Source organism: Plectropomus leopardus, chromosome 1, assembly GCF_026936395.1.
Source record: "Plectropomus leopardus strain MGB_pleo_1.0 chromosome 1, ASM2693639v1, whole genome shotgun sequence".
Classification (NCBI taxonomy): Eukaryota; Metazoa; Chordata; class Actinopteri; order Perciformes; family Serranidae; genus Plectropomus; species Plectropomus leopardus.
In genome coordinates this window covers 34,113,564-34,134,484 of record NC_142176.1, presented here as the reverse complement: position 1 = coordinate 34,134,484, position 20,921 = coordinate 34,113,564, and the positions used below count along the sequence as shown (strand labels likewise).

Genomic DNA, 20,921 nt, shown 5'->3' with positions numbered 1-20,921 from the left:
AAATGAAGCAGGCTGAATTAGTAGTTGACTTTGGTAAAACTGTCTTGCAAAAACATAACAGCTTATTTTTCTCTTTAAAGAGCAAGGAATGAAGAGAGGGGAAAATATTGCTTGGTTATTAAGTCATTTTAGAGAAAAAATTTACATTTTCTTTTCATTCCTGTTCAGACTCCCACATTACCTACAGACATTTGAATGTGTTCGCTGTTAGAGTAAAATAAGAAAAGCACAAAGTCAGTATGTGTTCAGTTTAGTAAACAGCTTATTTATTCCTTTACAAAATAGGTACAAATACATAAGTATTGTTTTTTTCACACAAACAGGAAATTTTCAAGATATGTACAAGAGTTTACCAAAAATAACGTGGTTCTAATAAACACATAGTTTTGTAAACAATATTTACAAATCATCCTTACATTGAAATGTTATTTCCCCCATCTGTTTACATCAGTAATATTGTCCTAATATTTTGGCTAAAAAGCTGTAGTAGTAGTAGTAGAAATGTCCTCCTGTGAAACCACCAGAAACCATAGAAATCACTAATAAAATCATTTGAAATCACCACAATCAATATTGTTGTGCTTGTTTTTAAAACATGGTATTTTGGAGATAAAATTTATGAAAATGTGTTGCGCATAAAAGCCAATCCCAAACAAAAAAAGAAAATGAAAATATATTAATTGTTAAAAATAACTGTCTTTAGACAGAAGTTGGCAATACTGTTTACTACTTAAAAGAGTCATTTCTTTGCTATAATACAGTGACAGCTTTCAGTTGTCAGATAAAATAGATATAAAAAAAAGTGCTGTCCAAATGTACAATGCACAACAATTGTTCCAAATGTCACCAATATTTAAATAAATTTCAATATGACAAGAGAAGCTGCATAGAGGCCAAGATATTTAGTTAAATAGAAAAAAACAAACAGAAATACACATTGGACAATATTACATGACTCAATAAGGATTTGTAAAAAACAACAACAAAAAGGCGACAATGCAATACGACATATAAAAAGCAGGCGTTTATCCCATTCCTCTCTTCAATCTGTGATACAAACACAGAAACAATATGGGAAAAATGTAGAAATTAATTTTAGGCTGCTTCATTCTATAGTTTTACATTACTTTACAGCTGTAAGATCTAATTTTGGGTCAAAATCAGGTGTAAGTGCTTTTGTCTTTCAGTCATTATCCATGTAGGTTGGGGCTGAGGGGGGGCAACCAGCAAAATTGAGAATATTTTGAAACTGTACTTTTTTTTCTTTCTTTTTTTAAAATATCATTAATGCACGAATAAAACAGAGAGGAAAAAAAATGAAGGAATGTTTTGTTCCGAGGTTTCACTCTCCCCAGTCACCACCCAACCTACAATATTACATATTTGAGGTGAGCATGAGCATGAGGTGAACACAACGTACAAACATTTATAAAAACAAAGTTCACGTTGGGGCTGGTAAAAAAAAACAACAACAACAAAAAAAAAAAACACTGAGAAGGTGACCAATCAAAAACTGGCTTCATCGTGCTATCATGATTTTGTCTAATGACCTTTGCAGAAGGGTCATGAGGACCCTGCCTTATAACAAATACTCTACAGGCGAACAGAATAAACTTTCTAATTCTGACTCATTCAAAGCACATGGTTTTACAAAACATCAGGTTTCATAATATCGACACATGGGTTATTCCTTTTCTTACAAAGCTTACATGTGATAAAAATATACATGCTGTAAAATAATTCAATAAGAACTATTTACACATACGGTGGGGAAATTGAACGTGATGCTGTTATTTGGAATCCTAATGTTTCATAACGATGTCTCGGTATAGAAACCAGTAAAGTCTCTCATTAATTGAGTTCAGCTAAACTACATTCATTGAACTGCGTTCAACAAATAGCTCATGGAGAATATCGTAGGCTGTATCGAGGTGTGAACATAATTCTCTTTGCCAAAATAATCCTTACTTTGAGGTGGTTTATTGAAGCTACTGCCGTCAAATAAATAGCTACCTGACATACATGGAACAAGCTCTGGGTCAAGTCCTGCGACACCAAAACCACTTTGTTCCTTTAAAAAAAATCGAACACAAAGAGTTTGATATGGCCTTTAAACTGAATGATCTAACTACACACCGTGAATCTAAATAGAGAATAAACCAAAATAGTTTTATTTTTGTGTTTTTTTCTCTCTCTCTCTCTCTCTTTCTCTTTCTTCTTATTAAAAGCTACATCAAACGTCACTACAGTACATATGGAGACACAGAGCTGAAACATTTAGACCTGATCTGAAGGCACGTGGCTGGGAAGGAGGAGGAGGTTGAGGTGGGCGCTGAGCGGAGCAGAGGCTACTTGAGCAGGGCACGGTAAAGGAGGAGGGAGTGGGCGGTCTCTCTCTCCTGCTCCATGTAGAAAATTAAGTCCCTGAGGTTGACGCGAGTGATGCGTTGCCGTGTGTACTGGCGCGATGAGGTGGACGGGGTGGAGGAGCTGGCCAGGGAGCCCGCTGTGCTGCCTGAAACCTGGAGACAATGGAGAGGTCAAAAGGTTAGATGGGTAACTTTAAACTGTTTCTTTAACATTTTACATTTACAAGTCCATAATTGCCAATTATTAATATTACCTTTATATAGTATAGCATGACAATGATTTAACCTACATTCATTTTGTTCACAATGCTGTGCTTGGAATAAACAGAACACCCTGTTTGCCATTGTGAAAAGTGATGTTTTTAATAATGAGTATAAAAACAGAAACTTGTCCTCGCAAGGGTCGCGGGGGGGGGGCGCTGGAGCCAATCCCAGCTGTCATCAGGCGGAAGGCGGGGTACACCCTGGACAGGTCGCCAGACTATTGCAGGGCCGACACATATAGACAGACAACCTTTCACGCTCACAGTCACACCTAAGGGCAATTTAGAGTCACCAATCAACCTGAGCTGCACGTCTTTGGACTGTGGGAGGAAGCCGGAGACCCCGGAGAGAACCCACGCAGACACGGGGAGAACATGCAAACTCCGCACAGAAGGGCCCCTGCTCGTGGACCGAACTCCGTTCCAACGGGGTTTTTAAATCATTTAGTAATTCAATTTAATGTATATCTTATCTCTTTACTCCTTTACTGTAAATCTGTATCCTTTATTATGTTATATGTTTAATTACTCTGCAAAGTACTTTGAAGTGCCCTGTTGTATGAAATGTGATATACAAATAAAGCTGCCTTGCCTTGCCTGCTGTGCCTAAGTAAAGCCTCACAGGGCCTTCTGGCATGGCCGTTGGCTCAGAGTCTTGTTTTTGTCCATTAACAAAATTCTTCCAGACATGAAAGGATTACCCTCTTCCAAAGATGTGTAGGAACCCTGAAACTAATCAGGGGACAGGAGGGAATATTTCAGCTTAGAGCTTTACACCTGCGAGGATGCTTCATATTAATCGACAGAGGTCATCGACACACTATAGTCACCATCACAACACACTGATCCCACTGCACTCTAACTGCTTGTGCCGACTTCATCGAGAATGTGACTTCATGTATCATGCTTTTTGTGCATATGAGTTTTCAGATGAACTGAAAATAAAATTATTGTGCTCTTTATTAGAAACAGCCAAGACTGTTAAGTTCCTGAGGTTTCATTAACCTTATTTTCTCTGTGTGTTTTGCACTTTCTCTTTTTAAGGCAATTTGTTCCCGCTTTGCCTTCAGTGAAAGAAAAGATCTTGTGTGTGTGGCGCAGCTGAAGGGATAGTTTCCATGGTGAAACATAGTAACAGTTCAAAAGTAAGCAATGCTGTGTTTCTAATTTCCCACTGAAGTAATCGTTGTTGAATGGCTAACACATTGACAGTATCAATAGTAAGGAATGTTGTGGCCTCTAAGCAAGTATACACCTTCAATTAGGAAAAGTAATCCCGCTTGCAGAGCATGAATGAGATCAAAAAGATGCACTAATAACGTCCAGATCTTCAGGTGCAGCCGTGTTCTGAGATTTTTTTTTCTTAAACTAGCTGAACACGAAGCCGAAAAAAAAAAAAAAACATTGGCGCCGCGCTCCAACAGAAAGGAAACTATCATTTCTATTTAACCGTGTTGTATGGCTCTTTGCATTGCCCTGAATATGAATAGATTTTCCCTCTAAATGAACAACGCTGCTGACATAGATCTTAGCTGACGTCCGACTCTGAAATGGAGCCCTTGTTGTTTGTATTTGATCCAGGAAAAATGAGAACGATAAAAAAAGGGAGTGTATACAGAGGCTGATACAAATCAAGGGATGCATTTACATTTGGAAATGAGAAACACTAGGACAAAAATCCAGCAAGTGCCCACTTGAACCCAGGCAGAGAGAAATAAGACAGACATTTCAGTCAGGAACACCCTCTCACAATTACATTGATTGCACCACTCTGTAAACACACAGCACAGACAGGCCTTAATTGCAAACATATGATGGGTATGGATTTACAAGAACCAAACCAAAGTCCCTCCCCCCCTCATATGCTTGTCTTTGTGTACACTGTATGACGGTGCTTTGTCTCAAATTTCCCTCTGTACACTCTCTGACCCCTGGACGCTGCGTGGTGAGTGAGGGTAGCCAGGCCACTGTTACCGCCAATTTACCTCAACCACATCTACCATCTCTGGCAGGACCTGCACCGGCCTTTGGGAGCACCAGGAGAATTCCCGGTGGCCTGAGCAGCTGATAGGCCAGAGTATCAGGCCAGTGTTCAAAAGTGTTCAAGAAAAGCTACACACAAAAAATATTATTTTTCAATGTAAACCTAGTCACGTTATGTGTTGTGACTTTTTAACTCTTTGAACCCTGAGCAAATTGGTGTGATTTTTTTTTTTTCAAAAACATGGGAAAAACACAATGAACAACTTGGCAAGAAATATTCCACAAATTGCAAACAATTAGTAGAAAATAATTTTTAAAAAAGCTTGGAAAAAATGCCTAGGTATATAGAAAAAAACTATACATACGAATAAAATTCAGTTACATAATTGTTATATATGTTTTCAACCCCTTTTTCCAGGGCCTTTCTTGTCTGGCTTTGTTGCATTCTTTTTTGTTCTCATTCATTTATTTATTTATACTAATTTACAGGTAATTGTCTTCCACTTTTTACAAATTATTTGCTAATTACGGGGGTCATTTATTCTTTGTTGCTCATTGCCTACTCACCTTGTTTTTGAAATAAATCAAGCTAATTTGCTCTGGTTTCAAAGAGTTAAACAATTAATATTCTGTGTTAAATTAGCCTGTAGGTGTGAACTTTAAAATTTGAAAGTTTAGCTTGTACGTTTGCATTTGGAAGCGCAATTCTCTGGCCCCTCCCAAACCATGTCTCTATTAGGTATGTTGATCCCCCCAGTATGGTAAAAAAAAGCAGGAATAGGGCTAACCGAAGCCTCTGTTTATGCGCCTCACACATAGCTGCTGCTTGGGTTAGCATCAAGCGACAACAACCTCCTGGGCTGAGACATTAAGCCAAAGCAGAAGTGCCAAAGACTGCAGTTACTCTAATGGCCACCGAAGGTTACCGCTGAATTCCTGAGATCTTCTAGTTTCATACGCTACCGGTATGATCAGTATCATCTCGCTTTAAAACTCGGCTCAGTACAGCCTCTTAAAGACAGGAATGTCAACCAGCAATTAACATAGTTTTAAAAAAAAAAAAGCACGTTATGTACGGACCTTAATCACATTGTGATTAACACGCTGACAGCCCTAATAAGAACATTAATTTCAGTAGCTTTAATTAAGAAAATGCGACTGTCTAACACAAAGAAAAAACACTTGTCTGTTTCAGAAGTTTGTTGGAGCAGTTTATGTATGTAGTAATGACACTAGATTATATGTTACTGGCCTAAACAGTAAACAGAAGATATATTACAATAAAGGGGTGACAGTATATGTGGTCTGTTGTGAATGTTTCAGAATTGGCATTGGTTCCAGTTAGAGTCTAGGCCTGAATCATTATCCCAGTCCAGCACTGGTCTCTGGTCAGTAATGCTTACATGCTGGGAGAGGCCGCGGGATAAGGAGCAAGTGGGTAAAGCCAGCTCCTCGCACCCGTAGGGCACACCAGACCCTCACTTTGGGGAGCGACCCCAACCTAATCAGGTCAATCATGGCTGACCACATGTGAAAGATGAGCCTGCCTACTGCCATGCCAATTACTGCCACTCACACGTAAGCCCAGCGACAGGGCCACAGATTCTACCAATCAAAGCCATCCATCCACCTGGACGGATGGGCAGTGGTAGCCACAGGCAGTTGGTGCTGGGGTGGTGCTGTCGCCGCAGTGGTTGATGGTGGGGAGGAGATAGACAGTAAGCATAGCCAGATATCGCTGTTCAGGTAGTGCGCCACAGCTTTCAGAATGCCTCATTCCCTTTAGTGACAGGGGCAGCCTTAAGTGATCCAAATACAGGCAGAAAGGTCAGTGCTCGTCCAGGAATTCACTCAACGCTGCCTCTCCTCTCCCCTCCGTCTTTATATGCCCTCCACATGCCAGCAACCCAAACATGGGGATGTTGTTGTCGGTATCTATGGAGACCGATCCCTCTCGCCAGCACACGCAGAAAATCATGTTGTGGAGGAGGGAGCGGGGATGGGAGGGGTAAACACCGATGCTAAACAAAGCAGATGGCTGAGTGTCAGTTAAAAAGGAAAGCGAGACATCAACAACCACGCTTTCCCTGTCGCCAGCAATTACACAGTAATTGTGTCTGAAATTCAATGAAAAACAAAATGGCAGGCTTTGTAAGGTCACAGTGGATGAAAAGAAAAAGTGAGAAGGAGAGAAAAAGCAGGCGAGCAGAGGCGGGGGGGGCAACCGAAAGTCTCAAAATCAGCTTGGCCAAGAAAGATCCATGAGGCAAAAAACAGCATCTGTCATTTTATCTGTGATGGGCGCTCGGAGGCATTATGTCATATGACATATCCATCGTACAGAACGCGCAGGGATACTTCGATACATCTCTTCAGACATTTGACTTGTTTGGAGCGGGGGACAGAGAGAAAAACAGAGAGAGAGGGAGAGAGAGCGCAGTGGATAGAACCTGAGGAGAGGAGAGGAGAGGAGAGGAGAGGAGAGGAGAGGAGAAGAGAAGAGAAGAGACGAGGAGAGGAGAGAGGGGAGGAGAGGAGAGGGGAGGAGGAGAGGAGAGGAGACGAGAGGGGAGGAGGAGAGGAGAGGAGAGGAGAGGAGGAGGAGGGGAGAGGAGAGGAGAGGAGAGGAGAGGAGAGGGGAGGGGAGGGGAGGAGGAGAGGAGAGGAGAGGAGAGGAGGAGAGGAGAGGATGTCAGTAATAAAGCCTCCTTACTGGCTCTGGTCTTCAGCCGCATTTTGTTGACATACATGACAACGTGCCAGTGGGCCAGACACATGACTTTACACTAATTTACCCTCCCATGGTTTCCCACACACACATGTTCATGCACACAAGGGCAGAAAGAGGAAGCCTCAGTGTGCTTGTATAGCTGACAATTAGTATAACAAACTGCAGTCTGACAGACTCAAGGAAAAACAGAAATACATTACAAATTTCACCAGTGCTCGTTCTGACACTCAAAAAAAACCCACTGAAATTTCAATAATCACAATTTATTTAAAATTATACCTAAATATTCCAGCCTTGTCTCAAGTGTAATGAAGTCATGATATACGCAACTATAAGAGGGTTACTTATAAATGATGAAACTTGCCAATAATTGAAGAAGTTTTCCACAGCAAATGATAAATAAAAAGGACAAGGCTGGGATTATTCAGTATTTCTACTTACTGTCTTCAAATCCTAAAAAAAAGTCCAAGCCTACATGTTTCTGCTGAAAATCTTACTCCATTATCAACTGCTCATAAATACAGTGTCTTAAATATGCAAAGTAATTTCAATATAACAGCTTGGAACTTTTAGTAATCGTTACTCTAACAGGAGTAGAAGCGTATTTGTGGAGGACTATTTCCACCCATGGTTTATTGCACATTTTAGCAATTATCTACAAATCCACTGATCAACTCGTTGCATGAAATTATACAAAGTACAATTACAATAAAATGTAATCCCCATTAGTTCCTTCAACTTGTACGTTGTAATTTTGTCCATTTTTTGGCTCTTTTTACATTGTGGGCTGCTGCTTTATTATTGTCCATGTTTCACAATGAGCTGCAGTGTGTGTGTGTTTACGGCATCCCAAATGGTTCTGGTAATCATGCTTTCTGATGGTGGAATGATTAAACTGTAGTTTTGGGTACATTAGCTTTTGTTGTGCTACAATTTAAATCCACCACAAGTGAATCCATTGATGTTACTGGTGACGTTGATGTCCCAGAATTTGCTCCAGACTCTGCTCTGTCAGACTGACATATTGACAGGCAGTCAGCTGGTTGAATGGTGCTGTCTGGTATTTAAGGATTTAGCCATGTTGCAGTGCAGCTTTGACGTTAAACTTCCTAATATCCGGTTCCAAACTGATGCCAGCGTGGAGGTCATCCAGTTTATCAAACAACACCTGTACAACAGCGAGCAGGATGCTTGGCAGAGAAAATCCACGTGGCTGGTATTGCAGCTGGTGTTAAATTCTTCCACGCTTGCTACAGTGACTCCACCACTGAGGGGAGATGGAAGCAGAGATGGTCTTGCTTGTCCATGTGGTTGGAAATCATAGCTGGCACCCAATTTCTCCTACTTTTCCTTAGTGTTTACAGGTGATTACATTTGAAAACCTCAACTGGCCACCAGCACAGTGAACAGGAAGAGAGTGATGAGTTGATTTCCCATCCCCATGAGTGACCTGCGGCCACATGCCATCACCGTCCAATGCCAATCACAAAATGCACAATACGTGATAGGATACGCTTGTGTTATTTTGCACAAATTTAGTGGAGCTGATGGAGGGACAATTGAAAAAGTCAGCCTTTATAATGTCCACAGTCAGAACTGCAAGTCACATGACATCCTGGGATCCATAAAAGCTTGCCCCCATAAACATATAAAAAGCTTGAAATGAAAAGAAGCTCCTGAACATCACACACATTCAGAACTTCTCTTTAAACCATCCCGATTTGAACCTTTATGTGCTAGTATTTGTTATTGGAGTAACTGGGTGGCTGTCCATTGGTTAATATGTCGCTTATACTCAGAGCTACAGGGAAAATCTGAGTCTGAAGGACAAAGTCAGAAGGTCACACTTTCATGTTTCGACCCTTCAATGACCAGCAACATTCACCTCAAGCTTCAGAGGACTAAAATTAATTCCTATTTTGCTAAATTTACTTTTGATTAATAATGTAGGTTTTTGCCCTCTCTCCCTCTCTCTCTCTCTTTCTTACTCTCTCTCTGCTTTTGACTTCCTGTCTCCGATTGTGCAGCGGCAGCAGCGATGCTTGTAGGTGTCTTGAGGAATTTACATTCAGTCCTTTATTGTTTGAGAAGGGAAAGGGGGGTTGGGGCAGGAGGGGTGGTGGGGTTCTTGCTGATCTGTGGCTTTGAACCCTGAGTGGCACCTGTGCCTTGATGCCGGAGCCAATATTGGATTTGGCCCAGGTCACACCTTAGGGCGGTGGGTTAATGGCCCACTTTGCCAGGCACACAGAGCTGCTCGGCCCTGCACAGGCCAACCTGCTGTCTCAGCACTCCACTCCTCACAGCACAAGTTGCAGACGGGCTGCGTGGTAGGGGAACACACACACATGTACTGCATGTACTGATATGTGACAACACCCAGGCTAACACACCGTGTTAACTAAAACTGGGGAGGGGGGAACATTGCTCAGCATTCATACTGAAGGATAAAGACTAGCCCCATGTTGGTGGAGGAATAGATAAGCTGTTCATGATGCAACATTACTCTTTTGTTGTTATTACTTTGATGCTAAAAAATCCGTTTAAACTCTAAAGTCTATGCTCCAGGCAAGGAGGACATATATAGCACAACAGAGACAGACTGTTGACAAGCTAAACAAAGAAGTGAAGCAAAAGCTGAACCAGGTGGTGTTTTTTTAAAAAGTTGAAGCCAGCATGGAAATTGGCAGCAGCCAGTAGTCAAATACTGATGAATTTTTGGTATGATGCTGACCACTGTGGCATGCTGCCAGCCATAACTCGTTGGTCTAGTTGTATTAGTGCAATTGGAACCTTTAAAGTGGCTTGCAGGTGCTGGGGTGCTCCTTATGGACCTCCCCTCATCAGAGGTACCTGACTGACAAACTCATTTAGGACTCGCTGATGTCCTGATCTGCTGACTGACGGACTAACTGAAGAACTGGCTGTTTGGCTGACTGGCTGAGGGCCTGACTGACTCACTGACTGGCTGACTAATTTACTGACTGAAGGACTGACTGACTGACTGGATGACTGACTATGTGCCAGGAAGCAAAGCTTTCCCACATGTTCTCCTCCACGCCGCATTTCAGTTGGGGAACGCCGCCTCGTCCCTTCACAGTGTTTACAGTGTGGAGCCCAGCCGTGGGAGTGCGGCCCCGCTTCATCTCCACACTCGGCCTGAAACGCCTCTCCTACGGCCGCCATTAATCAGCAACAGAGACTTTCTCTCTCTCTCTCTCTCTCTCTCTCGCCTCTCCTTTCTCTCGCTCCTCTACGCCCACAGACATGCTGGATGAGGCCATTTTGAAAGAGTTAACAGATGTCGGCTGATTTGCCCCGGGCTTTCTGACATTGCCCGAGTGATGTATTTGATGTGGAGTTTATTCAGCTCTAATAAACGTATAAAGAATTAGAATAATAATTCACAGATGTACATAGCCAGATTATATGCTGGAGCCTCTCTTTGAAGCAGACAAGGCAGCCAAGATTAACAGAACCAGGGGAAAGGATGAAAAGGGTTTTGGTTCAGCACACTGATAATCAGGGGGGTCAGGATGGACTAATACCACAGCTTTATGTTCATGCCCCAACACAGACGGCCTTTGTTCACGTCACAGGTTCCTTTTCTGTGAAAATCCTAAACAAGAGGCTGCCATTGTCACCTTTTTTTTTTTTTTTTTTAAAAAAAGGAGGCGAGTGGAACACATTTGCTTTATCTGTTTTTTCTTGTCTCATACGTGCTTCTGTTAATTTGTCATTTTGTGAACAGCAGAGAGAATAAAGGGGAAAATACAAAGGGATAAGAGTGAGGTCTAGCATTTTGATCATGGCAAAAAAAATGAAGGAATTACTTTCAAAACAAACAACTTCCATTTGCTTCACAGCTAAAGAACAACAAATCTCAAAAATGGCCAGTTGCAGAGCATCTTAATACCCACATAAACCATAAAAACAGCTACACAGCTCCATGGCAATGCATAGCAACCGTGCAGAATTTCAGTCAAGGAGAAAGAAGGCAAAAAAACACCTTATTACTTCTAACTCCTGCAAGCCATTTTGGTCTCCAAAGGTTTTAGAGCGCCGCAGGCCATGTGTCTGCAGTGTTTCGGGAAATGACTTGCCTTCGCACGAACACTGCTATGTTCTGCAGCACTGCTGCCCCCAGCATCCCCGCTCAATTTCTGTTTAACCCCTTCCTGCCTTCCCTCACACTGACTCACTGCAACAGAGAGCTCACACCCAGCACAATACTGTCACATTTTTCAGCCTCCCACAAACCAAGGCGAATCAGACCAGCTTTTTCACGAACTAACACATTAACTCCACGTCTAATTTGGCTACTTAAGCATGTGATGGCTCTTTACAAACACGGTGCAGGAGAGGCGTAAGGTTATATGGGGCAGAGAGAGATGGAGTGAAAAAAAAAAATCCCCCTTCACCATTCCACTTGATCTACTACAACGTGCGACACAGTTTGCACACTTGAGTGTGTATCAACGGTGGATTAAATCTGCAAACTCGTTGACACAACACATAATTAAAACATCTTGCTCGAGGTCAGGAATTTTCTAATTAGTAGTGTACTGACAAAGCTGCAATTCCATCGCCCTGAGTTTCAAAGTCCACAGGTTACTACTAAGATGAAAGCTGACCCTGGAGCACTATTCTGCAGGGCTGCTCATACAATTCCTCAGAAGACAGTCACAGGGTCACCGAGCTAAACAGTGTGCTGCACCCGGAACCTTGCTTCCAAACAAAGAACTTCAAACTTTCCTGCCTGGAAACACAATGTTGGCTTTTTTCTCCCCGCTCTTTCTTTTTCTCTCTTTCTTTTCAACCTGAGAGAAACAAAAGATTGTGTGAAGGCAACCAGATGAAGAAACCATAACATTGTTTTGAATCTGTTTAATTAAAATGCTCTAAGCCTGGCTAGCTGAGCAACTTGTTAAATACTACAAAGGCTTTGTTAGCTGGGTGTTTGTAGCTTAGGTTTGCAACAGCATGTAGGATTGTGCGGTAATAACATTTTGTTCACATATTGGTTATTATCATCTATTTAGTGAATAGAAAGTCCTATTGTCTACAATCAGAATAGTACAGCTGCAGCTGGTATAAAACAATGCAGATGATACTTTTGTTGTTATTTGTAAATCAGAGTTATTTGTGTGAAGATCCTGATCCAATCAATAATCCACCAAAGGATGTGTTCAATGTCTTTCCTCTCTGGTTTTCTATGGGGAAAGCAAAGCAGCGGAGGAATCGCTAAAAGCTTCCCTGATAACCTGGACAATTAACGAAGGCCAAGTATCTTTGGCTACATAAAGTATCAGAAGTAGAACTTTTTCAACATTAAATATTCAAGGCGTTTCATATATAAAATGAACCCAATTAGAGTTAAAATAGGAGAAGTGTAATGAGTCTCAAGTCAGAATGCTTGTCTTCAGAACTACTCGCTAATGAGCCCTTGTTGGTTTTGCACACTTTACTTTCAATGGTGTGGCACTGTCATTTCTGCCGCTTTTTAATTTTTAATTCAAGTTGAATGAGAGGGTGGTGACTGAGTTAATAATCAAGGCACCGGGGTGTTTTGCAGCCGATGGATAGCTGGGAGAAGTTGCCAAATGAGGCTTGTGGTCCGCCCTTTGATGTCTTTGCGAAACACTCCAAATAGGAACAACCAGTTAACAAAAGCATATCAGTTCAGAGTGGTATCGAACATAAATGACCACACTAAGGGGAACGCATCCTGCAAATGGCCTAATTAGGGAAAAGAGCAGGCTAGCAAAATAGCAGGAGCGCTGAATAACACAGGATCGAAGCACTAACAGACACTGACTTGAGAATGAGATAAGAGACCAAAAGGCGGCACTGCGGATCCTGCTGCTCCGCAGACATGTGCTGTGAGCCGAACTGTCAGTCTTCGCTATAAATCCTCATATGAGCAGTGACACATTTCATTTACAAGAAACGGAGCGCACCAAGGGGCCACAGTGGATATGCAGATGGAGGAGGTTAGAAAGCAATATTACAGTGGAGGTTCGCACTATGAATTGGCCCCTTGATCTCAAAATTGACATAAATGGGGCCATTTTTGACATCATTTAGCCATCACAGGCTCTGTTCCGGCGCTGCTGTCAATGGTCCCCTAGCACCTGATGTGACGCCTGCTAAGTATAAGAGGCAGGAAAATGGCTGTCTGAAGAGCAGGTCTGATTAAAATCCAGGCTCTACTGGGGAAAGAAGAGAGTTTAATGTTTTATATAGATGGCCCAGAAAGACGAACCAAAACTTTACTGGATTATTATTATTTATTTTTTTTAAAACAGAGTGCCTCTGTGAACATTCGTGACCCCCACTGTCATTGTGTTCATCCCACAAGCTGCCAGGGTGAAAAGCTGAGTTTTCATAGCTACTCAGAAATAAATGTTTCCTTTTACCATTTGGGGCTTTTGAATTTGTCAATTGAACTTAACCAGATAATAATATATAGTATTTATACCACTACTAAACCCCTTTTCCCATTACAAAAAAAACAAACTGGCTAACACCTGCTAACATCTGGATTTTTAATGTAATGGGAAAGGTTACAATCTGCATTCACAACCTCTTGACACGCCCACACAAAATACCATCCATCTCTGCCCAAGCAGTGCTCAAATGTCAATCCAAAATTAATCTGCATCTGCATCAGATTGAGAGACTGAATAAATAAGAAATATATTTTCAAAAAGTAGCCGCCATAACATTTTCACTGGTCTCTGTGCTGCTTTCAACTATTTACTGACCTCTTTTCTAGCCTGTTCATGATGTCAAATGCGGCACACCAAAAATAAAAAATACAAAAAAAGAAGAAAAAAAACACACATACACAGAAAGGCATACTCATCTGCTGCAGGGCTGTGTGCACAGCTCTAGTCTACTGGCAATGGGAAAGGAGTACAGTGGACATATTTAGTGAGTTCCCCTGCGATTCATTTTGGTAGGAAAAGAGGTATTACAGTACCAATCGTAGTTCTTCTGATAAACATTAGAAAGACATAAAAGTCTAATGATTTTCACGTGGTTATGATACATTTGGCACTGCAATGTCAAAATTAAAATCATATAACACAAAGTCAATTAGTACTCGAGGTGGGTTGGGGGGTAATAATGGCAGGCAGCATCACAAAATTTGGACTCAGCTAAAGAGTTCCTCATTACAGCTTTTCTGGCACTTTCCTGGAGGCCTCATTCCTCCCATCAGGTTCCTCTTCCACAGGCCCAGAAGGCTTCCTTCCTACCTGCACAGCATTTTGGCAACCTGCTTTATTATACCACATACAACAGCATCATTTTCTAGGCAGCTGTGTGTGTATGTGAGTGTGTGTGTGTGTATAACGCTTATCTACATATTGACTTGGTTTAAATCCACACCCTTGTCTGCCATAATAATTACACATCTTGTAAAAGGAAGTACTCAATTCTTCCTTTACCTGAGGCGGGCAGCTGCAGGACTTGCCCATCGGCGCCCAGCAAACACACCTCCGGCACTGCCTGGTATCCAAACAGCTTCAGCATACACCCACAGCCATTGCCTTCCATGGCGTAATGGCGCCTTTCTATCTCCAACTGAACAGAAAGTGCCAACGCAAGCACGGTTAAAATGTGTTTCTATGCATCGCAGGAACAAAGCAGTTGGGATAGGCCCGACAGGTAATAAAGACAGCGGGGGCCTGTTTTATAGTTGTCAACGAGTCAGACCACACACGCATAACTGCACACACTTCAATACGCGCACGAACACACAACAAAGCTAGTGTGTAGTGACACAGGCCAGCCCAGGAGGTATGTTTACATTTTGTGGCTCTCTGGACCTTGTTGTATAAAAATTGCTCCAAAAGGCCAGGCAGGTCCTTTTCCAGCCAAACCACATCTACCGCTCAGAACTACCATGACACGTAATCAGAACACTGATGCGGGTGATAGAGGCCATATCCAGCTATTCACAACTCTCCCAAAGTTCTATCAGTGGAGGGTGTTCATTAGTCCAAAAAATACATAATTTATGCAATCTAAAAAATACATGTGATCATGAATCAAAATGGGAATGAGAGACACAGAGACATTGAGGTTCTCGGGTGATGCCAATTCTTTGTTTCAGGAAAGACGAATAGAGGTCAAGTGCTGGGCAGATGCCCTGCTGAACATGGGCAACCGCAACATTGTCGTTCTGCTGCTTCAAGGCCAGACAAGAGCCGGACCCGGTGACACTCCACTGTAAAAAAGCCGCAATCTGTGTTTATTACTGCTCTTTTTCTCACAGCCTACTGCTCCGTTTCAGGGACAATTGTTTCCTCTATTACCATTGCAATGGTTTAGTACACTGAACAACAGCCCATCAAATGTAATCCATTGTTGATAGTGCTAAATATACAGTAGGGCATCATCCATATGAATTTTTGTGGACATGTATAAATTTGTGCGACATTAGGTTAGAGTGTATGCGAACTGACACAAGCAACACACCACTGGGAGCACACACACATTTTCAGCGAAACAGGCAAGCATCTAAAACAGCACTGCAGCCAATAGCCTTCATCCTCTCTCCATTCAGGACTGATAACATTCATGTGCATGGTGATGTCTGAATTCTGCTGAGATTATTTGTCAAAAATGCCTGAATTTCACAGTTAATTGGCCTCCCTAATTAGCACAGGATGTCTAATTCCCATTGCAGTCAGTGTGCTAAATGGTGAAGCTTTAGCAAGCGGATGCCATTCCTTTTTCGTTTGAGCAGAGAGAGTCCCCGTGCAAGCCGAGCTACACCGTACATTACACACTCAATGATCGATTCTAAATCTTAATTAGGGAAAGGACAAACAAGCACAGGGATTTAATGAACTGTGTACCTTGTCAAACAGCTGGCTGATTATATTTATTGAAATATATGTTAAATTTAATGATTTGGGCAATTAACTATAGACCCCTGTGTAATCTCTGAGGGACATGAAGGGGGCCAGGGAGGCGAGCACCGGGGCCACAGACCTAATGGAAAGCAGCTGACAAATATTTGTCATCCCCAGAGTGCAGAGACAGGCATCAGAGCCTCAGAAGACCTTGTGCTCAGGAATAAAGATATCATACAAATTTCACTCCCTTGTGTGCTTCAAAACCAGTCATTTATATGGCCCTGGTTTACACTGCTCTGATGCTGTAATAAGACATATTTCAGGCACTCTCTGCTTTGCTGGGACCTCATCCCATTTAATGATCTGAGATGTTCCGCAAAAACAATACAGAAACATAACAAAAGATATCTAAAAGTGGGCACAGTCTTTATTATCAGCGCCTTTTTTTTTCATGGCCATCCATTTCTAACTTTTTTTTCTAAATTGGTCAAATGGAAAGCAGTGAAAAGCGAGGAAAAAAAAATTAAGCCGAGCCGAAAAGTGCGACTTGGATTTAATATTTTATAATTGCCAAGGGACATTCTAAGATCAATGAATTTTTGCCCGGGACGCACATCAGAAAGAGATGTACTTCAGTCTTTTTAGGGAACATTGGTCTATTTAATTCCAGTGTCTGATGCATGTGAAATATGCCTTCCATGGCCTCCTTCTTCTTCCCCAGGCACTGCTGCAGGCAGACATTACCACTTTTAATGGGCCGCCATGAGAAGAGGCAAGCCAGCCAATAACCCATCCTCACTAATGGATCGCCTTGTTTGTTCTCTTTCACCATTTTCTGAGGCTAATTTTAGTCGTTCTGTTTTTCCGTTATAAGACAAAATAGAGGACACTGTATCACAACAATATTGTAGCACCAAACAATGAAATAAATGGTTCTTAGACTAAAGGACAGATAAAAACTGTGTTATTTGAGAAATTCATTTACATGGACCATCTCTGTCGAGTTAAGTAGCTGGTGGTTGGTCCAGGTTATGAGGGGTAGTTCAAGTGTAACTGGAAGCCGAAACAGGGCCTCTCCCAGTGGGAGGCTAAGAGAAAAAGGAGCTTCTGGGCGATGTAGTAAAAAGCTTAAAGTGGAATAAAGGGGGTACTTAACAGCAGTGGTTTTAGGGTTGGGAATGATCAACTCATGATTGAGTTATCACCAGCTGCTGGACCAGTCAACAATTTATATTCACAAGACATAATCTAAATTTGACCTCAACAGTCTAAAATTCCCAATGACTTATCAAAATAAATTAGGTTATGTGTTAAATGAATATTTGTCTATAGCACATGATAATTAGACAGACATTTAAAGTTATTAAAATTGTTGAAAGGGTGACACTTACACCAAAGCTGTTTTTGTAAAGCAAGTTTTTCCCACAGAATTTATGTTTGCTGGTAGCTGACGATGACAGCAAACTTTTTTTTCTTTAAAATGCCTGTGTGTCCCTCTGTATAATTTTGTGTCCCCCCTCTAAATTCGGAGGTTTTTGGGGTTACATAAATGCAGCGCAGGCAGAGTTCCCCTTGAGTCATTTTATTCTCCAGCAGCAGTTTGTGACTCGTGGAGTGGACAATTGATCTGTCAATCCAACTTATAGACCCAGCGCAATTAAAGGTTAAGTTTCACTTTCAATGCACTTGACGTTGAACTTCTCCGTCTGTGCCCAGAGTACTCTCTGCGCTCTGGGATTGTTGTGTAATTAATAACCAAACTGTATGGATCTTTCATTAGCGCTCCTCAAATCTATTTATGGCAGCAGATGTTATAATTGCGGTGGGCTGCTACAAATAACTATATGTGTGGGAAACCTTGATCACTTAAACATACCACGGTCAACTATTGTACAGTATTATGGTTTCACTATTCTCACATGTATTATTAAAGACATCAATGTTATGAGTGAAGAGAATATTCCACTGCAAATGTTTGTTATATTAAAGAAATTCTGTTTTTGTCAAAAAAGAGAGAAAACTGCTAGAGATAAGCTATAATGCAGTAAATGTAAAAATGGTGCCTTATTATTTTGTATTAAGTTTAAGCAAAAAGCTGCTGCTTACAGGATTCATAATGTACACCTCCACAACGAAAAGTCCTGAATCAGATTCTGAAATCTCAAAGTACTCTCTATGTTGGCATTTCTGCCACCTAGTTGTAGTATTTTGCCTACTCAGTACATATTACCACCTCCCCCCTGCCCTCCTTGGCATTCTTCAGCCCCCCCTGCCAGCTCCTAATGAAAGATCCTTTCCAGCTTTTTCTCCTTTCTTTCCCCAGGCTCAAACCTTGACAGCTGACAATGGAGCTGACATAAAACTTACAGTCAAAGGAAAACAAACTTAAATACATAGCGACAAGAAAACGCAGTGTTCCCTGGTAATGCCACGGTGCTGTTGTGCACAAAGTAATCAGGGTGAAATCTAAGAGCATCGCAGGAGGTCCTATAAAAAACAACAGTAAGTCATACAAAGACACAGGAGTTTCTTAAGTGAACCATAACACAAAGAACTCTCAGGGCTCTCCAGGGCTCCACCATGTAAGTTTCAGAGGCTCCGTGTCAACAACTTCATTAGCAGCGCCCGCGCTCTAAAACTCTCGAGCTGTTCGACAACATTATCACATGATAAGAATCTGGAGGCCCAGAGTTTCAATCTCCTCCAGGATGAGGAGGAAACACAAGCAGGCGCAGGATGGCAAAGCAGTGATTGAGGCGTTTTCTCTGCCTATCCCTGTGAGTGGTGAAGGCGTAGGATGAGGAGAGTGGGTTTGCACAGCGCGGTATAGCACAGCATGGGGCCCAGGATGTTAGGCTGTCCCCATGTCCCTGGCCAGCAGGCTAGCTAGAGAGCCAGCCATTATCGACTCGCCTCCATAGCAGCGAGGCGGAGAGGGGAAAAAAGGCAGCAAATTTCATTCTTCAGAAATTTAATTATATCAAGATTAACAAGGGAGGTAATTAATTTCTTTAAGATGGGTATCTTTTAAGTGCCTGGGGCTCAACTTTGTTGTCAAAACTGTATATTTAACCATTATTTCAGGGCAAAGTTTTAAAGGCAGAAATGAGGGGGATCACTACTTTGCCATGAATATGGATGTATAGGAGGTTCTTATCTAAATAGGGAGATTACAGTGTTAACACTAATGTGTACATTTATGTACATGTATAAATATAATGGATTTTCAAAAATGAATCCTCCAAAATGGGTTGCATCATCTATGGTTAAAATTATTTCTTAATTTTTTTTAGCTTAGACTAAGCCCTGATATCCTTGGCCCTGAAAATGCATAGCAGTCTTAGTCGGAGCTCAAGGTGTGGACCACGAGCCCATCCCGGACTTGTTGTGTTTAAGGCTTTAGTTTAAGTGTTTTCTCTCTTCAGGGCAACTTGAGATTTATTGTTGTGATTCAGACTCATTAATTAACTTCGATGGAGCCTAAATATAATTCATCAATATTCACTGATCACAGCAATCAATGACTACTGCAATCAATGAATTCTTGGTTTTCTTGTCTGGTCTGACTGGTTATTATCTACCTTTAATTTGCAGGAATTCTCTCTCTTTCTGTGAGAATGTTTAATTACCGTCTCATTTCTTTAAGTGTGACAAACTAGAAAATGTAACCTAAATGAGTGGTGGAACGTGGAGAGCCCGTGTGTGTGTGCGTCTGTGTTACTGATCTTGGAAGCTCTCTAAGCCCCTTTCCGTGAATGAAGACATTAAAGCAAGTGATGCTGAGTCAAGTTGACATCTACCATATATTCAAGATCCAACAGAAAATCATGGCTCCTACGGTATCTCTTCGGCGCTTGCATTCTATACATATTTTGATTCATGTGCAAACAACAAGATACAAACATGTCAGAAAGTGATTTTTTTTTTAGGCTTCACGTCTAATTTACAGTCAAAAAACATCAGTCCAAGCCACACACACATAAACTGAGTGGTTAAGAAAACAGAGACAGTGGAACAAACAGGCTATTCAGAGATTCAATGAATTACAAAAACGCTCCATTTGTCTGACTCTATTCCATCATGTCCATAAAGATTTTAATTTAAATGGTAAACCATGTGGAAAAGTGTGTTGTGCGTTCACAAAACATTTGTCAAACTAAAGAGCTATGATTTTTAGGATGTAAAGAGCTATGTTTTTTAGGCTGCCCATTTTCTTTATGAGAAAATTCTTCTTTTAATTCTGCACTATTTAGCATCTGACATCGCCATCCATAAAGCTATGTTGACTCTATGGATGTCAATGTCAGCTGGTCAATAGTGCGGTCCATCACTCTGGTCCACACTGAAATATTGAACCACTGCTGGACAGACAAAATGTTGCACAGACATTTATGGTCCTAGAGGATGAATCTTAATGACTTCAGCGCTTTCTTGACTTTCCCTCTAGCACCACCATGAGGATGACAGTCTTTTGGTTCTGGTTAAATATCTTGACAACTAATAGACAGGTTGCTATAAAATTTAGAGCAGATAATCATGGTACCCAGGAGACGAATATGAATGACTACGATCCTGACTTTTCCTATAGCAACCCAAGAAGGTCAAAGTTTTCTCTTATTCTGGAAAATATCTGAACATCTTCTAGATGTTTTAGCACACACATTCATGGTTCCCAGAGGATGAAGCCGAATTGCTTTGGTGAACC

The 20,921-nt window shown here is 41.5% G+C and overlaps 1 protein-coding gene across 3 annotated transcripts in view; it reads right to left on the bottom strand.

Annotated features, from left to right (window-relative positions):
• Positions 1-244: 244 nt before the first annotated feature.
• The window catches only part of LOC121940967 (transcription initiation factor TFIID subunit 4), a 103,848-nt gene continuing 83,171 nt past the window's right edge, over positions 245-20,921 (bottom strand). For all 3 annotated transcript variants that reach the window (XM_088080529.1, XM_042483653.2, XM_088080537.1), the window contains one exon: positions 245-2,522. In XM_088080529.1, coding sequence (XP_087936655.1) covers positions 2,349-2,522 — 174 coding nt within the window. In that variant the 3' untranslated portion in view covers positions 245-2,348. The remainder of the gene's footprint in view (positions 2,523-20,921) is intronic.